Source organism: Chenopodium album, chromosome 5 (assembly GCF_948465745.1).
Source record: "Chenopodium album chromosome 5, dcCheAlbu1.1, whole genome shotgun sequence".
Taxonomy (NCBI): domain Eukaryota; kingdom Viridiplantae; phylum Streptophyta; class Magnoliopsida; order Caryophyllales; family Amaranthaceae; genus Chenopodium; species Chenopodium album.
The window spans coordinates 9,489,282-9,508,267 of NC_137838.1; the positions used below are offsets into that span (position 1 = coordinate 9,489,282).

General features: G+C 34.2%; 2 protein-coding genes across 3 annotated transcripts; one reads left to right on the forward strand and one right to left on the reverse strand.

Moving 5' to 3' along the window:
• Positions 1-1,517: 1,517 nt before the first annotated feature.
• Positions 1,518-6,032, forward strand: LOC145631834 (uncharacterized). Of its 2 annotated transcripts, none has more exons than XM_081684027.1 (9): positions 1,518-1,627; positions 1,781-1,820; positions 2,376-2,538; positions 2,714-2,776; positions 3,441-3,507; positions 3,674-3,774; positions 3,976-4,020; positions 4,941-5,417; positions 5,531-6,032. In XM_081684027.1, the coding sequence occupies exons 3-9, from the start codon at positions 2,404-2,406 to the stop codon at positions 5,696-5,698; spliced, it is 1,056 nt and encodes a 351-aa protein (XP_081540153.1). In that variant the 5' UTR covers positions 1,518-1,627; positions 1,781-1,820; positions 2,376-2,403; the 3' UTR covers positions 5,699-6,032. The 2 variants fall into 2 exon arrangements, with proteins under 2 accessions (XP_081540153.1, XP_081540152.1); XM_081684026.1 differs by having other exon boundaries at positions 1,520-1,627; positions 1,766-1,820.
• Positions 6,033-6,524: 492 nt separating this feature from the next.
• Positions 6,525-13,110, reverse strand: LOC145631836 (gamma-secretase subunit APH1-like). The gene is made up of 6 exons (XM_081684028.1): positions 12,933-13,110; positions 10,408-10,563; positions 9,659-9,744; positions 8,728-8,853; positions 7,838-7,965; positions 6,525-7,026 (listed from the first exon to the last, which is right to left on the reverse strand). Exons 1-6 carry the CDS (start codon positions 13,043-13,045, stop codon positions 6,883-6,885), a joined length of 753 nt encoding a protein of 250 aa, XP_081540154.1. The 5' UTR covers positions 13,046-13,110; the 3' UTR covers positions 6,525-6,882.
• Between the last annotated feature and the right edge of the window lie 5,876 nt (positions 13,111-18,986).

Here is an 18,986-nt window from a genome sequence, read left to right on the forward strand (position 1 = left end):
TTTTCCCCACATTCATGATATAATAATAAAACTACAAAAGTAATAAAACACAAAGCATAGTACTTAGTATGAAAATGATAAAATTGCACCTCCAAAGTCCAACCTGCCCACCCCCCTAATGACAAAGTGACAGCCTCATCCCCCAACAACCTGCCGCTGCTCCTCTTCCAGATTTTACTCCCACTTTCTCTCTAATCTAATCATATTTATATTTAATCAAGAATTTAATTAAACTACTGTACTATACGTCTATATTACTCCCACTAACCATATTATATACGTCAATACATAGTTAACAACAAAACTACGTAGTATATAATTATAAGTATGGGTTCAATGAATATAATAATATAGAAGGAAGTTATATTATGGTATTGAATGATGATTATGTATCTACCTTATATTTAAACTTTATCTATATAACACGTACACAATGATTGGTGTTACTGAGTAATATTTGGTGTACCCATCTTCTCCATTTAAGTCCAATTTGTCGGAGCTTTCAATTTCATGATTCATATGTTGAAATAAATAGGCAATGAATAAAATAAATTCACACATGAATAAATATTTTATTTTGTAAATTACGAATTAATTGATTAAATTAAAACTTTTACATAGTGTCAAAATTCAGGTTGTTAAGAACTTTTAGGAACATAAACAATTTTAGCATAAAAAGTATATCTTAAATTAAACTCAAGCTGAAAAGTATATACGTAGTATTTAACTATATTATTATAAGATTATCCATCTCGTTTTGTTTAGAGGACTTAAGGGTCAATAAAAGGTGCGCAAAAACTGACTTAAGTTTTTTGCATTGGTTGACACCACCTTTTGGACCACGACAAAACTTAAATTACATTCCACATCCTAAATGTTTGCCTCACTTTTCATTTTAGTTCGCCCCTTTAAGTTTATCCCAGTTTGATTTTAGTTCATTCCCTTAAGTTTGCCCCATATATATATATATAGTTATTACTTATATGGACCCATTGCTCTACTCTTACACCAATTACAATTGATACCATCATTCTTTTCTCTCATGAACTCTTTCCAACCAAATTACCAATGGAGCAAAAAAAATAAGAAAGAGAGGTTAGAGTACTTGATATTTTTTTTATTCCCTTTATCCTTGATTATTACATCATTTTATTTTATCACAATTCACAAATCTAGGGCTTCCGGCCGGATGAGGATTCCTTTTCTAGCCCAAACCACAAGGAGAAGCTATTAAATTATCTTATTTATATTTAAATATCTAAATAAAGTAAACTTTTAATCTCCAGCAATGTGGAACAAAACACTTTCTCAAAATAGAATAGTTAGGAAATACCAAGTAAAATTTTCTACCGACTTTGCTTTGTATTACTTCCAACAATGTATACAAGATTTGATCTCATATCCTGAATATAATTCAGATTATAACTCTCGATACAATAAGGTACATTGACAATTAATTTGAAACAGAGGGAATATTAACACCTCATGATGAATGAGAGAGCACACGACCAACCTCGACATAATGACCAAATTAAAAGGGAGTAATTTACGAGCCAATGGGGTTTGCCAAACTATCTAGGAACTCTGAATCGAAGCTTCTCTCTGTCCTTCTCTCTTTCTCCACTCTGTAAGCAGCTTACCTTGTTTTCTTTTCCTTTTTTTCTTCTCCTCCCTTTTTGACTTTCCATTTTTATTTCCCATTTTTCTGGTAATCCCACGCGATCTCATTTCCTCCTACTTACCCATCCTTCGTTTGATTTTTAAGCTCTATTATTTTCAGATTTCAACTCTTGTTCATCTTTGTCAATTTCAGCTCTTTGGTGAGTTCCCAGCATTTATTTTATTTGTTTTTGCTTCAATTTTGCTTGTTTTTGATGTGATTTTTTCTGGGTCTGCTTTGAGAATGTGATTGGTGAAGTGGGGTTTGTGAATTTGTTGTTGGGTAGTTGTTAATTTGACATAATTGTTGGTTTTGTGCATCGAATTTTAGTGGGGTTTTTGTTGATTGTTATTTGTGTTACTGATTTTGTTTATCATGATCTTAAGAAAAATGGGGAACAATTAGATTTGATGGAGATTTATGTGGTTGTTGGATTTTAATTATGGTTTTCTTAATTAATGATTTTCCTCGTGTAATCTCATATTCTGCCTAATTTTCTGTATTGGATTTTTATTTTTTAAATTTTAATTTGTGTTATATGGAGACTTGTTCAATTTCATGTCAAATTTATGTGTGTTTTATCACATAAATGAGTGTCTTATTTTATTTGAGCTATAAATAAGTGTACTCATTGTACTTGTGATTAGGGATTATCTTCTTATTCATGTTATTTAGGATTTGTATATGTAGGGCTAATTGTTCCTTGTGTTTACAGAATTGTTTGAGTGTGAGGATCAAGCATTATGCGTGCCACGTCATTGTTAGCACAGTGCATACCAGGGTTGTTGCCCCATGATCGAGGAAATCCCAGCATCTCTGCTGTTTCAGACAGAGATGCACAATTTACTCCACCCGCTGTTGAAATTCTCCCATCAAAGGTGAGAATTATGTTCAGTACCTTTTGAAGAACTCGGTGGAAGTCTGTTACTTTATAAATCTTTTTGTTGCCTGCTTTACCTGATGATGAAGGTGTTGATAGATACTAGGATGCATCACTTTTGAAATGATTTGGGTGTCCGTCAGCATATTGACTCGCTTGTTATCTTATCTCAGGTGGTACAAACCTCCAAGGGTGATGGAGAGAATGCTGATGGACAAGAACTCCATGCATTCAAGGTTTTCCCTTGGGACTTGTTATCAAATCTTTTTGTTCTGTTAAATTTACATTGGGCAAGTACAAAAGTTAAGGTTATTTGGTATACCATACTGGTTGTATTTGGAATATAAAACTTCTTCTTAGGCCCTATTGAATTCATAAATCATCTAGTAAAGCAGACATCGAATGCATTGGACATGTCAATGTAGAATGTGATAGAAATATTGAAGAGTATTTATGCAAATGTCAAAGTCTCCTAGTATCCACGTAGTTGGGTGAGGGGATAGGTTTTTCTGCCCTGGTGATGAATTTGAGTTGTGCCAATTTTTGTGTGTTGGTCTTGGCCAACATATTGTTTTTTAGATTTGCTTCGAAGTGATTGGTTGGTGTTGTAGTTCAATTTGAATAAATCCAAACTTTTATACTTGGATATTTAAAATTTGTAAGTTGGAGTGCTTTATTGTGATCGAAAAACTGTTAAAGTAGTAGTACTAAGTTACTAACATGTAAGTTCATCTGAATGACTGTATGCATCTAGCAACCTTGCCTCTTCTGATTTTTCACTTCTAACTGAGCAGTGTTGAAGGACGGTTATTAAATTATTACTATCTTATCCAGGTCTGCCCTAGCTCAAGACTGTGTGTCCTAGATCTATGAAACTAATGAGTTGCTTGTGTATTGCAGGGAAAGATTAATGTTGCAGATATAGTTGGTTTCAGCGGGCTTGAAACAATATGCTCAAAAATGGATGGTAAGTGAATTGATGCTTTTATAAAGTTCTAATGTCCTCTGTAGCCTGAAAATATGCTTCTTTTAGTTTCTTTTTTTTGTTGATTGATATAAATTTTTTTATTTTTTTTAAAAAAGGTCAATATAAACATTTATTATAAATAAATATAAGTTTATCTTATGTGCAGCATCACTCAAACCCTGGGATAGTTCGTTTGATCTTGTAAATGTCCTTAAACATGAGATCCGTGATGGGCAATTAAGCTTCAGGGGCAAAAGAGTGCTTGAGGTGTGTATATAATGGGCAGAAAACTTTGCTTTATTAGAAGTAATGTTATTTTTTTCCATTTGAGGTTTTGTACAAAAAATTTCAGTCCAAATCCTTTGCTGATTTCTTGGGGACTATCTTTTTCATTTTCACTCCGATTGAATTGATCTCTCTACAAGTTTCACTTCAAAAGTTGATAAATTTTTATTTTTCTTGTGACAGCTTTCCTGCAGCTATGGGCTTCCTGGTATTTTTGCCTGCTTGAAGGTATATATGTATTCTATTTGATGAGCTTAGCTAATTTCATATCTTTCCATTTTTTTGCTGCTGGAATGATGTTCCACCACACTTCAACTACATAACCTGAATATTTTAGATCTCTATATCTGGATGAATTTTGAGGAACCTTGTGAATATTTTTTCCTTGTCTGTGATGTACTTTGATCGGTGAGATCTGTGCTCTTTGTTTTTTCCATGATAATATATGGGAAGCCTTTTAGTGATGTCATTTGATCAACGATAGGATGATAGACGTTTATAAATCCGATCAATTTCCTGCTTTCCGCTGTGTTCTATTTCGCCATTGCATAATTGCATTCCGGTTGTTGCCCTACTAGACAATCCAAGAGCCCTGAACCTGACTTTCAGTAGTGGGAAAGCTAGTATATATCCATTATCCATATTATCGGGTTCTGACACCAATAAAGTTGTATATTCTTCTCTGCTCCTACTTTTGGCCGTTTTGGTGGTGAGTGACTGGGTGAGGATGTCATGCAAGTAAACTATTAGATTCTCAGCCCTGTTTCGGTGATCATCAATTAACTGTTGTTTTACCCATTGGATCTTGAGCCTGTGCAGAAATCTGTAGACTATCAATCCTCTTGTATGGAATATTTTTAATAGAGCTAGGAATAAGACCATGAGACTGAGTGGGGGGAAGGGGGCCGAGGGGAAGCTGGGGGGATTTCATTCGATTGTTTAATACTTTGTCTACTTGGTTTCTTTGAAATTCCCAAAAACATTGTTGAATTTTCATAGTGGCACTATTTTAAGCAAACATGATTTGAGAAACTAGGGTAAGATAATAATCTCATGTTTGTTTTTTTTTTCTTCCCTGATATCAAATATATGGACAGAACAATTGCAGTAGTGTCTATAACTCATCAACTGTCTGTCACCAAATGCAGGGTGCATGTACTGTGCATTTTCAAGACATAAATGCAGAAACTATTAGATGTGCAACCATTCCCAATGTCCTGGCTAATTTGGAACATGCTAGAGACCGACAAAATCGCCAACCTGAGGGGCCTGTGACTCCATCTAGGCAACCTTTGGCTCCCGCTGTGCATTTTTATGCTGGGGACTGGGAAGAGCTACCCTCTGTCTTATCTGTTGTGAGAAATGATGCTTTTGAAGCTACTCCTGGAATGAGTATGTGCTTTTCAGAGGATGATTTTAATGATGGGTGTAGTAGCCAAGAAGGCAGCATAACTGGGCTAGAGTCCTCAACAAAACCGAGGCGTTCTAGGAAGCTTTCTGGAAGCCGAGCTTGGGAAAGGGCTAGTGAATCAGATCATGGGGATTGTGGTTATGATGTTGTTTTGATGACTGAGATTCCTTGCTCAGTAACCTCTCTGAAGAAACTCTATGCACTGATTAAAAAGGTTAGCTTCTTTCGTTCACTATTAATGTTTCTTATTAGTTTGCCTGGTTCATTTTGCAACCCTCTTAAATTATGCTGTTTACTGAAACACTTTCACTGTGTTTTGTTTACCAGTGTCTTAGGCCTCCTTATGGAGTTCTATATCTAGCAACAAAGAGGAATTATGTTGGCTTCAACAGTGGAGCTCGGCATTTGAGAAATATAGTCGATGAGAACATTTTTGGAGTTCATTTAGTGAAAGAGATGACTGATAGAGAGATTTGGAAGGTCTTTCACAAATAAATACTCATGCTAACATGAACTGAGTATATTATTGATTAGAGATTTGAGATACAAAATTTTTCCACCTTTCCTTTAGGAGTTTGTATCTGTATAATACATACTGCAGATATCGTTCCTTCATTATTTTGCTTAGTGATAGTGATAAAGAAATACAAGTATGAATTTCAAGGTTAGCTGAGCTGATCTACGTTGTAATTCCCTCCATTTAGATATCAGTAACAGGTGTAAATAGGTTTTGGCTGTGCAAGAAAAATTCTAGCAGTATTCCACAAATTCCATTACTGATGTAAGAAGTATTAGTATTCTTTCGGCTTTATACCATGCTCTTCTTGTCTTCGGTGCTGTAAATAAAGTGATAATAAAGTCATCTGTCCAAGTAAATTTACACATATGAAACTTATAATCTAAATTTCTAATGGTTCCAAAAAAAAGTTATATGCGTTTTTGCTCCAAAGGACTGCACAAAAGTAGAAGTTGCTTGAGAAAATGTTCGAGTTATGTACTTCACGAGCCACATTGTTTGTAAATTGTAACCTTAACCTTTGCGCAAAATCTCACAGCTGATGTATCATGTATGTAGGAAAGGTAGAAGGCATAAAATTGGCATGACCTGTGCTCGAACCCAATAACCCTTCCTGTTGTTCCCCCTTCACCTTAACCAGTCAAAGGCGAAGGGATCCTGTGATTACTGTCAAGTTGAGGTGAAGGTCTTCAATAGTTATTTTTGGTTGTGTGTTTGACGATTCCTTTGTGCATTTGCTCATTTTCTCAATCTTTTAGTTCCCTACTACAGATGGAAACCCATCCAGTCACAGATAACCAAAAGGAAAAAAAGAAAAAAAAAGCTTAAATGATTGAGTTTACAATAATATTTACATGGTGCAGCATATTAAGCTAAATACTTCGTATGTAATTTACAAGTCAACAGTAATTGTTAAAGCATACATCCTACAGTAAATTTTTTAATAAACTGCACCTGTTCAGCCTTTACCTGAACCTCAAAGAATCTGACCATATATCTCGCCTATAACTGGAGATTGGGTTGCTCAAAGAGAAAAATCTAAACAACATAGATTCGCAAATTCAATGGAGGAAGATTCTATAGCGTACTTGAAGAGTATGGGTTGATTAAGGAAGTATTGTGGGACTGGCTAAGTAACTGAGTTTGTAAGAAAGATGATCGACTACTGCAAAGTAATCCCTCTACGCTGTTCATCAACCAATCTTCTCCACGCCATCTTCCCACAATGAATCAGTGTCAACGCAGCCATAAAATACAGCAAAGGAATGGAAATGACGCACCCACCAGGAGCAAAATTAATGAGTGTCTGGAAAAAAGAGGGCAGAGTTTCTTATTTATGTCAGCAGATAAACCACAATATAGTAAGGTAACTTAAATCACAATAAGATCTAATGTTGAGGCAGACAAAATACTGAATTAATTTTATAAAATTGCAACTCTCCCTTATTATATCACCCAGTTCTCAACAATAATCACGTTACAAAATAGAAAGTTGCCCTTATCTGTTATCTGTGTCTACGTTGACAAGGTAATGATTATTGCTCCAGAGACTACAATTGTTATAAATTTTTTTAAAAATCTCCACAACTGACTGTACTTTGATAAATGTATTAGAACTGAGTAATTTTATTCAACTTTTAGCATTGAGGAATGAATTTACTAAAGTATTTTTACAAATGGATAAATGTCCATCCATCCCTCCCTCATAATGAAGTTTATGAAGGTACTAATATCCCCCTCCCCTAACCTTGATCTCTCATCTCCGACAACTCTATCCAAGATTCTGGCCAACAAACAGCACACTTCCTACCTAACAAGATAACAACAAAATGCTAACAGGAATATTGTCACACATTTCATGCAGAATAATGAGCACATTATTCGTTGTACCACAACAAAAGAATATATATGCTGAACTAAACAACAGGGTGTGCAAGTATACCAGCATGACTACATAATGCTTAACTTATTATGAGCAGCCATAACCGAGACCACATAACAACAAAAAGCTAACAGGAACATTGTCACACATTTCATGCAGAATAACGCGCACATTATTCGTTGTACCACAACAAAAGAAATATATGCAGAACTAATAACAGGGTGGGCAAGTATACCAGCATTCCAGCAATCAGATGAACTATAGGAACAAAATACTGGTCAACTCTCTTCGATTCAGAATATCCGTTGAAGGCAATCACCATTGAGAATGTATGAATGGTAACAAAAGCAAGAGCAATAATAGCTGCAATATACAAATCAAAAAATTGCCTTTAGTGAAATTTCAACAATCGCATATCAACAATATGAGTGTTTTAGATGATAACCAAAGTAAATAAACAGATGTAAAATAAACCTTGTAGCTGTTTATCCCTTCCCCATCAATACAGACACTCACATAAACACCCTTAAACACTAAAGAAATTAGTCAAATTACAGGGTGTGCCTTGATGTTTGACTATATAAAAAGGTATATTTCACCTTGAAGGTTATCATACAAAATTTCTCCATGTTTTCAACTTAATAAGATATGATCAATAAGAATTTTTTTAACAATTTAGAAGCATTTGAAATATGATTACAGGGGAAATAACAGTAATGACTCATGAGTCTCATGACTTTTAAATAAAATTGTTTAAATGCATAACAGAAAAAAGATCTTACAGAGGTTGAATTTCTGTAGCAAGATATTCATAGTATTACACTCCGCTACCAGGGCCACCACCAATACTATGTATACATATAATTTTAAACAAAATAGTTCTTTTTGATGGAATCTATCAGTTGAATCTATCATTTCTTTAGAATGTGAAAAAACTGTGTACTTTTTCTAAATGTTGGGAGAGCCGCTACATTTTAGGTCATCTACAAGAAACTCCTTCCCCTCCCTCCTGCACCCTCGGTGCTTCCGAAAACCACCAAAAGAGAGATTAAAGGGCCTTCGGCAACTTTACCCATTCATACCTATGTACAAACTGAAAGGAAAATCTATTGAAATCTGACTCACCCGAAATAAGAAAGAAAGGCATCCATGTGCATCTGTCAGCATAATAAGTTGCAGGTCCAAATGAAGGTGTCAAGAGGCTAAGGCAGAAAAAAACAGCATGAGCCACACCATGACCTAAGCCACCAGCTGCTTGCAATTGATTTGAAGAAAAAGCACATGAACTGGATTAGAACTATTAGTCTGTTCAACAAAAGCACAAGATATACTACATCTATTTACATCATGAAAAAAAAAAAAAAAAAAAAAACCACAGAATAGGAATAATAAATATCTATACATAGAAATAGCAACAAGCTTGTTTCCAAAATGCACTACTGTTATTGTCTCGGAAATACAAAGCCACCAACGGCACAAAATTTAAAATCAGCCACTGCAGATTAAGTATTGTCAGTACTAGCCATAGATTCTTAGCATAATTTAGCAGGATAATATCATGCATTTAAGTCTCCATGAAGAAGATATGAATCCAGACAATCAGAAATAGACTGGTTGCTGCCCAAAACTCAGCGGATAGAATATCTAGGGTCTATAGTTTAAAATCCCCAAGACATCCTCCTTACTAGTTCTGACAACCAAAAGTCAGATCCTCTTCACTGACCAGTGATTCCTAAAGCAGCATCTGCAAAAGTTAAAATCAAGGACAAATCTACTACCTACTTCCCAGCTTCCCCCAAAGAGATATATAGGCAAACAATTTAGCAACTTAGCTCATAGCTTAAAGAATATGTTGTGGTGGGGGAAAAAAAAAAGGACCATGTACAACACAAAAACCAGAAAAATTGGAAACAACCATAATTCACAAGGGGGAAAAAAATTAAAAATTAAAAAAAAAAAAACATTTTTGTGAGATCACAGTCCAAAGACCATGTCAGATTACCATAGCAACGGCTTCATTGGCACTTATCCATATTACAAAATATTTCCTGCTTACCTAAAGCAATCTGCATCTTATCAGTCAGAAACAGGCGAGGTTTCGAAAGCCTATCAGCAAATGCGTCCAACATGTCCTCCAACCTCCTGTGCAAGGTTACATGGAAGAAGATGAGTGATAAGGACTGATAACCAACAAAAAAAAAAAAAAAAAAAAAAAGAAAGAAGTATCAGCTACAATTTTATTACATTCCATCTTCCACATAGACTCCAGCATGAAAGCAGAGTGTCTTTTTTAAAGAGGCTAAGTTTTTTTTTTTTTTTTTTTTTTTTTTTTGAACAGGCTAAGTTTTTTTTTTTTAAAGAGGCTAAGTTATATTGAACCAGCTCTTCTTAAATGATCAGGCCCAAATTTTCGAAAATAATACTATAGAACTTTCAACTGAAATAACCTACAAAAACTTCAAAAGTATATGTATAGGTTCCTCACTCCAGAGGCAACTAATACACTAAATTATTGCTCTTTTTATCCTTATCTTACCATATAATGCAAAAATTTACCCCATTGCAAAATATACACCCACCACTTCTTAGTGGATTTCTTCTGATATTTATTTTCTTATAGAAAACAAAAAAGAAAAAAGAAATTATAATGAATGAAAATTTGGAAGACATAGCAAAGAAAAAGGTAAGATGTACTATGACTCTATGCGAATACTCTCCCCTTGCAAAAGAGATAGCTGACTCAAAATACATTAGAATCAGTACATGTACAAGAGACGCAATATACGAGGAAGCATAGTAACATACAGGTAAGCTTTCCATAGTAGAATACGAAGTCCTTCCTGAAAGCAAACAGATGTAAAGACAAGAATTGCATACGGCCACCATGCTGTTGACTTGAAAGGCAAAAAGCCCCTCCAAAGCCCTGAAAGCATAATCAAACTCACCAGCCATAGTAGTGTGCTGCAAATTCGAATAAAAGACAAGTGAGACAAATTTGAGGGGAACATTTGTCACCATTCATTATCCTAACGGAACCGAAATACTACTTTGATACAGCTACTTACAAGAACTCAAATAATAAGATAACAACCTTCTACTCTGGACAATAGAGATTAAGTATTGTACAATACAGGAAAGATAGAGAAATCAGGCCCTAAGTAGAAATATGAAAGATTATGTCATACAGCACACCATCATGGCTTCACCTAAAGTCACTCTTTGAAGTACAATTATGATAAACTTAAACAGATCCAATAGTTGATTGGCCTCTTAGTTGAATCTTTTCCGTAGGATCAGAGCATTATATTTTCACATCTAACTCCTTAGAGTAACTTCAATCTTTAGAAATGAGAGCTGAGCATCCTCAGCTTATGGTATCCTCGATAACATACCAAATCTTTGAGCATAGATATATTTTTCAGCTGCATATGGAAACAACTCCAATGATCGTCTAAGTTAACTTAGACTCAGCTTTAGGGAAGTGCTTTTTAAAATTAAAAAACCACTTTGCCAATAAACCACAGAAACAAAGATCTAGAGAACAAATGTCCACAATAAAAGCTACCATTTCAAAATTGCAGCAAACATGTCTACTTACATTATAGATTGGCCCTCTTCTTAATACCATAATCTGGTGTATAAGAAAACCTGCTCGAGGACAACTTTGTAGTCAAGCACTAGTGACAAGTATTAGCTATCAAGAAAAGCTCTAAATAAACAATTCCCATTTTCCAGCAGGAGTAGGAAGCTGCTAAGCATTAGTCAGAAATCCTGATGGACGGTTTCAGTTCCTCCATAATAAAATAAAAGTTAGAATTAGAACTACTTATATGGTCAGTTTGCGAAGCTGGTAAGATTAAGTCGGTTTGGATAGTTCCTGGAACTAGCCAACATGAGGTTGGAATTGCTAGTGATTGTGGACAAGATAAAAACAATTCAATATTAGTTTAAGTAGACAAAACAATTACAGAGGAGCTTTATAAGGAAAGGTAATGCCTCTCCTTTCTTTATAGCAAATGTTCCACTAAAATGTCCTTGACTTCTCTTTTTATTGTAAAGTAGTAAGTCAGTAAATTGCCTCTAAAATAAAGGATCTGACGGAGAAACCTTTTTTTGATTGCAAGGTCAAGGCTAAAAGAGCCTCTTTGCAGCTGCATGGTTAAGGCTGCAGTATATCCTACCCACTCTCCCTCCTATGATCTTATCCCAACTTAAAAAGAAACCTCCTTAAACACATTGGAGTGTGTTATGGTAAGCCGTAGGTGGCTATTCAATACCTAAGATATGGTATAGTATGGTAAGCAATAAAGATGATAATCTCCATGTAAATTCTTCAAATTACTAAGAAGTGAAATCTAAGGTGGCTACCTCAAGTAGCTGACAGGTGGATCTAAAGTGGCTATTCAATACCCCAGGCTTCTAAGTTCTAAGAAGTAAACCTAAGGTAGCCACTCAAAATTTCAGGTAAGAAGTGAATCTAAGGTGGTTAATCAATACCTCAGGCGAATACATAATTGTTCAGTCGGCAAATTTCATTCCCATAAGACTGAGTTCTGCTAAACTACTCCCATGTTCCAAACTCCAAATCTGCCCCTGTCTCCAACTTTGCTACTAAGCGATAGATAATGCCTAACGGAAATGAATAGCTCAAACATCTCGCAACTCTCAAAGAAGAGGGACATCTCTTTGATCATTCCACACAAAAACCTCTAAGCATTGGGCATTCATCTTGGAACCAACAAAAACCTCTCTCGCTTATAGCTCCTTTCTTTGCTGTATCACACAAATTATTTCTCCTATCTCAAACCAAACAGCGAGCAATTAACCATCAAGCATGGTTTCATTGTTCTATCTGATCTCATTCTTATTGTCAAGAAGTAATCAAATCTACCAATTGAGTTGTATTATTTCATTGTACTATAGGTTCTCGCAAAATCCACAAAAACAGCATAAAAACCCTAAGGCCTGCTGAAATGGTGTAATATACAAACCATCACAACTCAATACAAAGAAGAACCTCAGCCAAACAATCAACAAAAACACAAAACTCATTACAAATAAAATAATGTAACAATAAACTAGAAAATTAATGAACCAACAACACAGAAGACATAGTAATTAAATAATCTCTTTAATTTGCAAAATCACTAATCTAATACAAAGTACATAGAATTGACATAGTAATCACAAAAATTAAGGATGATCTTACATTGAATAAACCCATTAAAATTGAAAACTACCCCAGTTCATTTTCTGGGTTTAATTGCATTAATAAGAAATAAAATGCAATGAAACAGAAAAGGGAAAAAATGGCAAATGGAGAGAAATACCTGGAGAGAACGGTGAGGATCAAGAAAGGTTTTTTGGCGATGACAGAGATAAAGAGTGATAAAGAAGGGCCTAATGCTATTAATGCATACCCAATGCCTGCTGCTACAGTCATCTCTTTCTTCCTCCTCTCTCTTTCACTTTCTCTCTCTATTTCTGAATTCAATCAGATGAACAAGTTGCTGCGAGAAAATGGAAATAATACAGGCAATTTTTAATTTTTATTTTGTTCGGGTTAAAGTAAGATACATGGTGAAAATTAAGAAGTCATTTTACAAGACATGTCCTAATCTATCTAGTATTCCCTCCGTTTTTTTATTTTGAACACGTAAATTCATGTTTTAATAATTAGATTTCCGTTCGTTAATATTAATCCCGTTTTAATCTCGATTAGGTTCTGAACTCGTCTGATTTTGATAAAAAAAAAAAAAAAAAAAAAAAGTAGTGTTTTCCATGTGAAAACAACGTTTTAAGAAAAATTCACTACCTTTGGTAGTGAGCATCATCCTCTCGTGGCCAAATTCAGCCTCTAAATATGATTTTCTGGCAATTTTTTATTTTTAACGAAGTTTTTTTTTATGCTTAAAATTTTATCCTTGAGTTTAAAAGGGGTAAGAGATAATTTAATGTTTCTATGGATAATTTAAGTATAAAGATGTATTTTGATGAAGTTTTAAAGGCTTTTTGATTAGTTTAATTAAAATGCTGGAATTTTATTTAAAGTAGTATAATTGTGATTTTAATAAAAGGGTGACTACCCATTAAAAATGAGTTTAATTAGGGGTTTTTAAATAAGTTTCAGATTATTTTAAGTAGTCTAAAGTAAATTTAAGTTGCTGGAAATTGTGTATACAAGAAGAATTAATATAGTATTATTGCCCCTTTATGTAGGAGACTTAATTCGGGAATTGTTGTAGTGTAATCGGCTACTTTAAGGGCTTATTTGAGGTACGTTTGCGTACTTAGCATATTTTGATAATGTAGAATCATGCTAGGCTTGATTTCAATCAATTACAAGTAGTATCATGCTAAGGTTTATGTATGGAATTGTGAATTAATGGTGTTGGTGCGTGATTGAATTGTGAAGCATGAATTATTTGTGATGGTTTATGGATTGGAAAATTATATTTTGGGCATGTTGTGTTTGAACCACACTTTTATTTATGGCATGTTAGAATGCATGATTAATTAAACTACATGTTTAATTATGTTTGGAATATTGAAAAGGAATTTTATTATGGTTCAAATAATTTTTATTGATGCTTTAAGCATGAGGAAGGAGCTATATAAGTGTCTATGTACACAAGGGATAAATTGTATGTTGGTGCCTTTGTGCACTTAAGGTGTTTTTAACACCGATGGATAGATTTTTGGCGATTTATGCGTTTAAGGTGTCTTTGACACTGAGGTAGAATTAAAAAGGGTTCAACATTAAATAATATGTGGTCACTAATTATTCAAGAATTAAATTGATATGTTTGGTTGATTGAATAATTATGGTTGATTGATTTATTATGTTTTGAGAGTCATCACCAAGTCCAATAACATGTAAATAACGTAAAGTGAAAGAGATTATGCACCAAAACTCTTGAAACGTATATACCTTGAGTATGAACAATGGGGGGAGTTATGGGGTTTTATATTTAACCATAACTTCTAATGGAGTACAGGACGATGTACATTCCTTCTTATTTATTATTATGCGCAGGAATTCTGCCACCTTTGAGTGGTTTTGTCGCTGGCACGGTTAGCTCCCGTGTCAGTTAACCTCAATTTATTTGGGGGAGGTATAGTTGGAAACCCGTTCGATGCGTAATCAACGCTAAATGAATTATTTAGTGTGTAGTTAATGTGTCTTGTTGATTGTTGTGTGTGCTTGTAAACAGGTGCAATGAGGTAAGTGTGTGTTGATAGGTGAAAGCATGTTAGTGTGTTTAATTACGCTTATGTACTCATCTCTGCTAATTGTGTGTGTTTGTGTGTTTGGCCATGTCTTTACTTTGGCCCTACGACGACCCATTTTCTAATGGCGAGTAGTGGGGACAAGTAGAGAGGAGGTTTTCAGGTGATGAAGCATATTCATGAATGGGCATGAGTGAAGAGCGAATCATGCTAGTTTCTATAAGTAGATGTGTTTAATGCTTTAATTATTTATGATATTATTATCATGCATGACTAACGCAAAAGTTTTAAAGTTGGTTTGGTTTTAATAAGGTCCTACAATGGTTCCAAGTTGTAGGATGGTTTCATTTTACTTCGTTTGACTTTGGTTTTGACTTTACTTTCGTTGGTTGACTTTTCAAGTTGACTTGTTTTGAATGGTTTTGAAATTAGTCTTCCGATGTGTGTCTTTGATGGTTGCCTTAGCCGTTTTCACGGTGGCGGTAATATATTAGATATTCCTATTTAAATTTTTAAACAGGGCAAAACAGGTATTTTAAAAAAAAGGAATTTCTAGGGTGTTACATTCTCTGTTGGTCGAATACTATCCTTTACTAATTGGATGATATTTCTATTGGCTGGATGATGTCCTCTATTGGCTATATGATATCCTTTGTTGGCTAGATGATATTTCTACTAGGCGAATGATACCTCTACTAGATGAAGCTCGTGCGATGCACAGTTTGTTTAAATTTTTTTTAAAAAAAAATTATATATTTATGTGCTACAATTTGTTATAGATTTAGATAAAATTCCTGATATCAAAAGATAATATTTTATATTTACTTAATTTAAACCGGGAAACCTCATTTGCCAATTTTGTTTACGTGTCATTTAAATTATTTAATTCCAAAATAAATTAATAATCTCATATTTATTATTTTTTTTTAATAGCAAAAATAATCTCATATTTAATTGGCTACCACTAAAATTTATTATCTTACATGACGCGCTAAAAAAATTAAATCATGCGCTATATATATATATGACTTTATGATTTGGTCAAACCAGTAAAAGCTACTCAAAAGTTAGCGCCGAACACGCCCTTGGTGTTGGCAGAGGGCTAGACGAGCATGGTGGGTGACTGGTTGGTTTTTTTTTTTTTTTTTTTTTAAAAAAAAAACATTTAAAATAATTTTGAATAAGGAAGCAATTATAATATGCCACGTGGCGTAATTAAAGTTAATGACTAACATAGTTAAGTATTATTAGTCACTAAGGGTATTTTGTGACATTTTTGTTTAACTAAAGCCCTGTTTAGTTCACCTAAAAAAAATATCCAGTAAAAATAATTTTTGTTCAATAAAAATAATTTCAGTTCAGCAAAAATAAATTCAGTTCAGTAAAAATAATTTAAGTTCAATAAAAAATTAGTAACTTTAAAGAATAAATATTACATAAAATCGGTAAAAATAATTAACAGGATCATTTTATTTTAGCAATAGTAAATGTGGCTTTACCTAATAATAACAATAAATTCAATGTTTCGGATGAATTAAATGTAAGACCAATCATTCCCAAGGGGATCTTGTTGGCATCTTCTCTTCAGAGTCTTTGAACACCCGGACACTGTAAGCTTAGTGAGAGTTTTGAGGATGGACATCCAATTTGGCAATTGATCTGAGTCGGTTGCAATATGAAATTTCAAGAGATTGAAGGGTGGGAAGGAACTGCATCTAGTTGGGCAGACTCACCAGCTGAGGGAGACCATGCAATGTCAATGTTATGAGCCGTGGCATGATGAGGTTTGCGTTGATGTCAGTACTACACTCCACACGCTCCTCTTGTTGTTCTTGTGATAGCCTCGGATTATTACAATCCGTTATCTCTAACTTCTCCAAATTCATGAGATGCTCCAATCCTCCAGGCACAACGCTACTCAGAGTACAATAATTGCGAATTATCAAGTGTCCGAAGATGAGCAGCCATTGAAAACATTTGTAGCTTCTCCCAGGCTCCCTAGTGAACAACTTTTATTAATATACGGGTCTCACAAATGTTGACTTATTTACAAAAATGTCATGCTGATTGAGATTTTTTTGTTGATTTATTTACGAAGAGGCCATTGAAAATTTTAAGGTGCAGGCGGTTGTACTTTGCTTGGTACAGCCAAAAAAAGGAAAAAGGACATGTAACTATTTTGTAAAGAACATATCGTTATTTTGTAAAGAACATCCAATTTTATATTATATTTTTTCATATCTAAAGAACCGTAATATTAATGCGTAGTAAATAACATGATAATATTATGTAATAAACATTATCAATATATAACCACCATAATCTGAAGATAGACAAAATTCAATAAAATTTCACAATAAGCAATGAACATTATGTCGCAAATAAGTACATTACACTGACTATCAAAGAACATAGACAAATGCTCTTTTCAATTTTTTTATTTTTTTTTCAAATATGTTCTTTTCACTCTAGGTATATGTTCATTATATTTTGATAGTATGTTATTTTCACTCTAGTATACGTTCATTACATTTTAACAGTATGTTCTTTTCACTATAGCTATATATTCATTACTTTTATATATAGTGTTCTTTCCTACGAAACAATTGTACATTGCACCGTACAGGCGCCTGTAGGAATCAACTATTGAGATGCCATTAGATAAATTTGTTTATCATTAGGGGCCTGTTCCGATTGACTGAATTGAGCTGAACTGAACTGAACTTGTAACACCCCAATAATTCTCTCTTTAAACCTGTGAGGACCCTGAACAATATTCAAGAGAATTACTGGCGTGCTACCGCCACGTGTTCAAACGTTAAGGCTTTATCAGAAAATAGCAGCGGAAAAACTAAATCAGTTATAAATAAGTTTCAAAACCAACGAATGAAACCAAATTAAGTCATACAACTTGGAACCATTAAGGCCCTTATTCAAAACCCAATAAAAGTAGTAAGTGATTAAATTCAGTGTTCAAATAAATTCAAACCCAAAAGAAATAGTGTCGAATAAAATCGAATTAAAATAAATTCAAACTTGCAAAAGAAATAAAATGCAAACAACCAACTCTCTACTCAAGATCCCACAACCCTGATGAATGCTGCATGTGTAAGAACCTGTGGTAATTCTGCTCCCCAATATTACAAGTGTAAAAATTGGATCGTCACAGGGTCATTGAAAGGCGAAGGCCATGACCAAATAAAGACACATAAAGCACGCAATCAGCAAAGCTGAGTACATACAAGCTGCGAAATAAATTATGAAATCCATAACATGCTACTAATAAGCAATCATCATGCATCATTAAATTATAGACTCAACACACGACTCAACTATTTATATTACTAAGACTCCATTAATTAATAATAGGTAAATCATTATTTTTATTCATTGGATTACGCAATAGACAAGGTTATCCAACCCATGCTCCATTTGGAACATCAATAAAAGAAAAACCCCATGCCTCCTTTCGGAAACATCAATAAACATCCAACGACCGCGGGCGCGACTCCGTGACCGTAGTTAGTATGAGATCTCACCTAACTCCTAGTTTTGAAAAATATTTTAAATAAGAGACTCGTAGATCAGATGGCCTCGAGAAAAGTACACGGCTAATACCCCATGTACCCCAACCCCTGATTGTCATTACTCCAGAAGTGCACCAATCCAGAGTTTTATTGCTCATCCATCTTGCACTTTACGTGATTTACAGGTTTAGACTTGGTGATGACTCATATACATAACAATACAATCAATCCAATATCAATTCAATCAAGTAAAACAACTTTTCAATTTCAATTCTTGATTTATTAGCGGCAAGCAACATTTATTATTTATTCCTTTACTACCTCGGTGTATAAACACCTTGAGTGCATAAGGCACCCCAAAACCTTAACCTCGTCTTAGAAGACTTAAATTCTTCCTTTACTCATCCTGCTTGCATAGTCATGCATGAGTAATAAATTAATCATTACACCAATCATATATCTTTGCCTCTAAGTGCACCTTGCATAATTAGAGCACAAATAATACTTGCAATATAAAATAGTGCACGTCATACGAAATTCACAATGTATAACCAAACAATTTAACTCAGTCATCCCTATACATGATACTAAGTTCTCGATCCATCGTCCTTAAACATGCACCTAAAA

What these genes read in the sequence shown, in the direction of transcription:
- LOC145631834 (XM_081684027.1), top strand. Translation starts at nt 2,404, where the DNA reads ATGCGTGCCACGTCATTGTTAGCACAGTGCATACCAGGGTTGTTGCCC. An exon ending in AAGAACTCCATGCATTCAAG is followed by an intron (nt 2,777 to 3,440) that starts GTTTTCCCTTGG and finishes TGTGTATTGCAG; the next exon opens with GGAAAGATTAATGTTGCAGA. An exon ending in AATATGCTCAAAAATGGATG is followed by an intron (nt 3,508 to 3,673) that starts GTAAGTGAATTG and finishes TCTTATGTGCAG; the next exon opens with CATCACTCAAACCCTGGGAT.
- LOC145631836 (XM_081684028.1), bottom strand. Translation starts at nt 13,045, where the DNA reads ATGACTGTAGCAGCAGGCATTGGGTATGCATTAATAGCATTAGGCCCT. An exon ending in GCCTTTCTTTCTTATTTCGG is followed by an intron (nt 7,966 to 8,727) that starts GTGAGTCAGATT and finishes TGTATATTGCAG; the next exon opens with CTATTATTGCTCTTGCTTTT. An exon ending in ATCTGATTGCTGGAATGCTG is followed by an intron (nt 7,027 to 7,837) that starts GTATACTTGCCC and finishes TCTTTTTTCCAG; the next exon opens with ACACTCATTAATTTTGCTCC.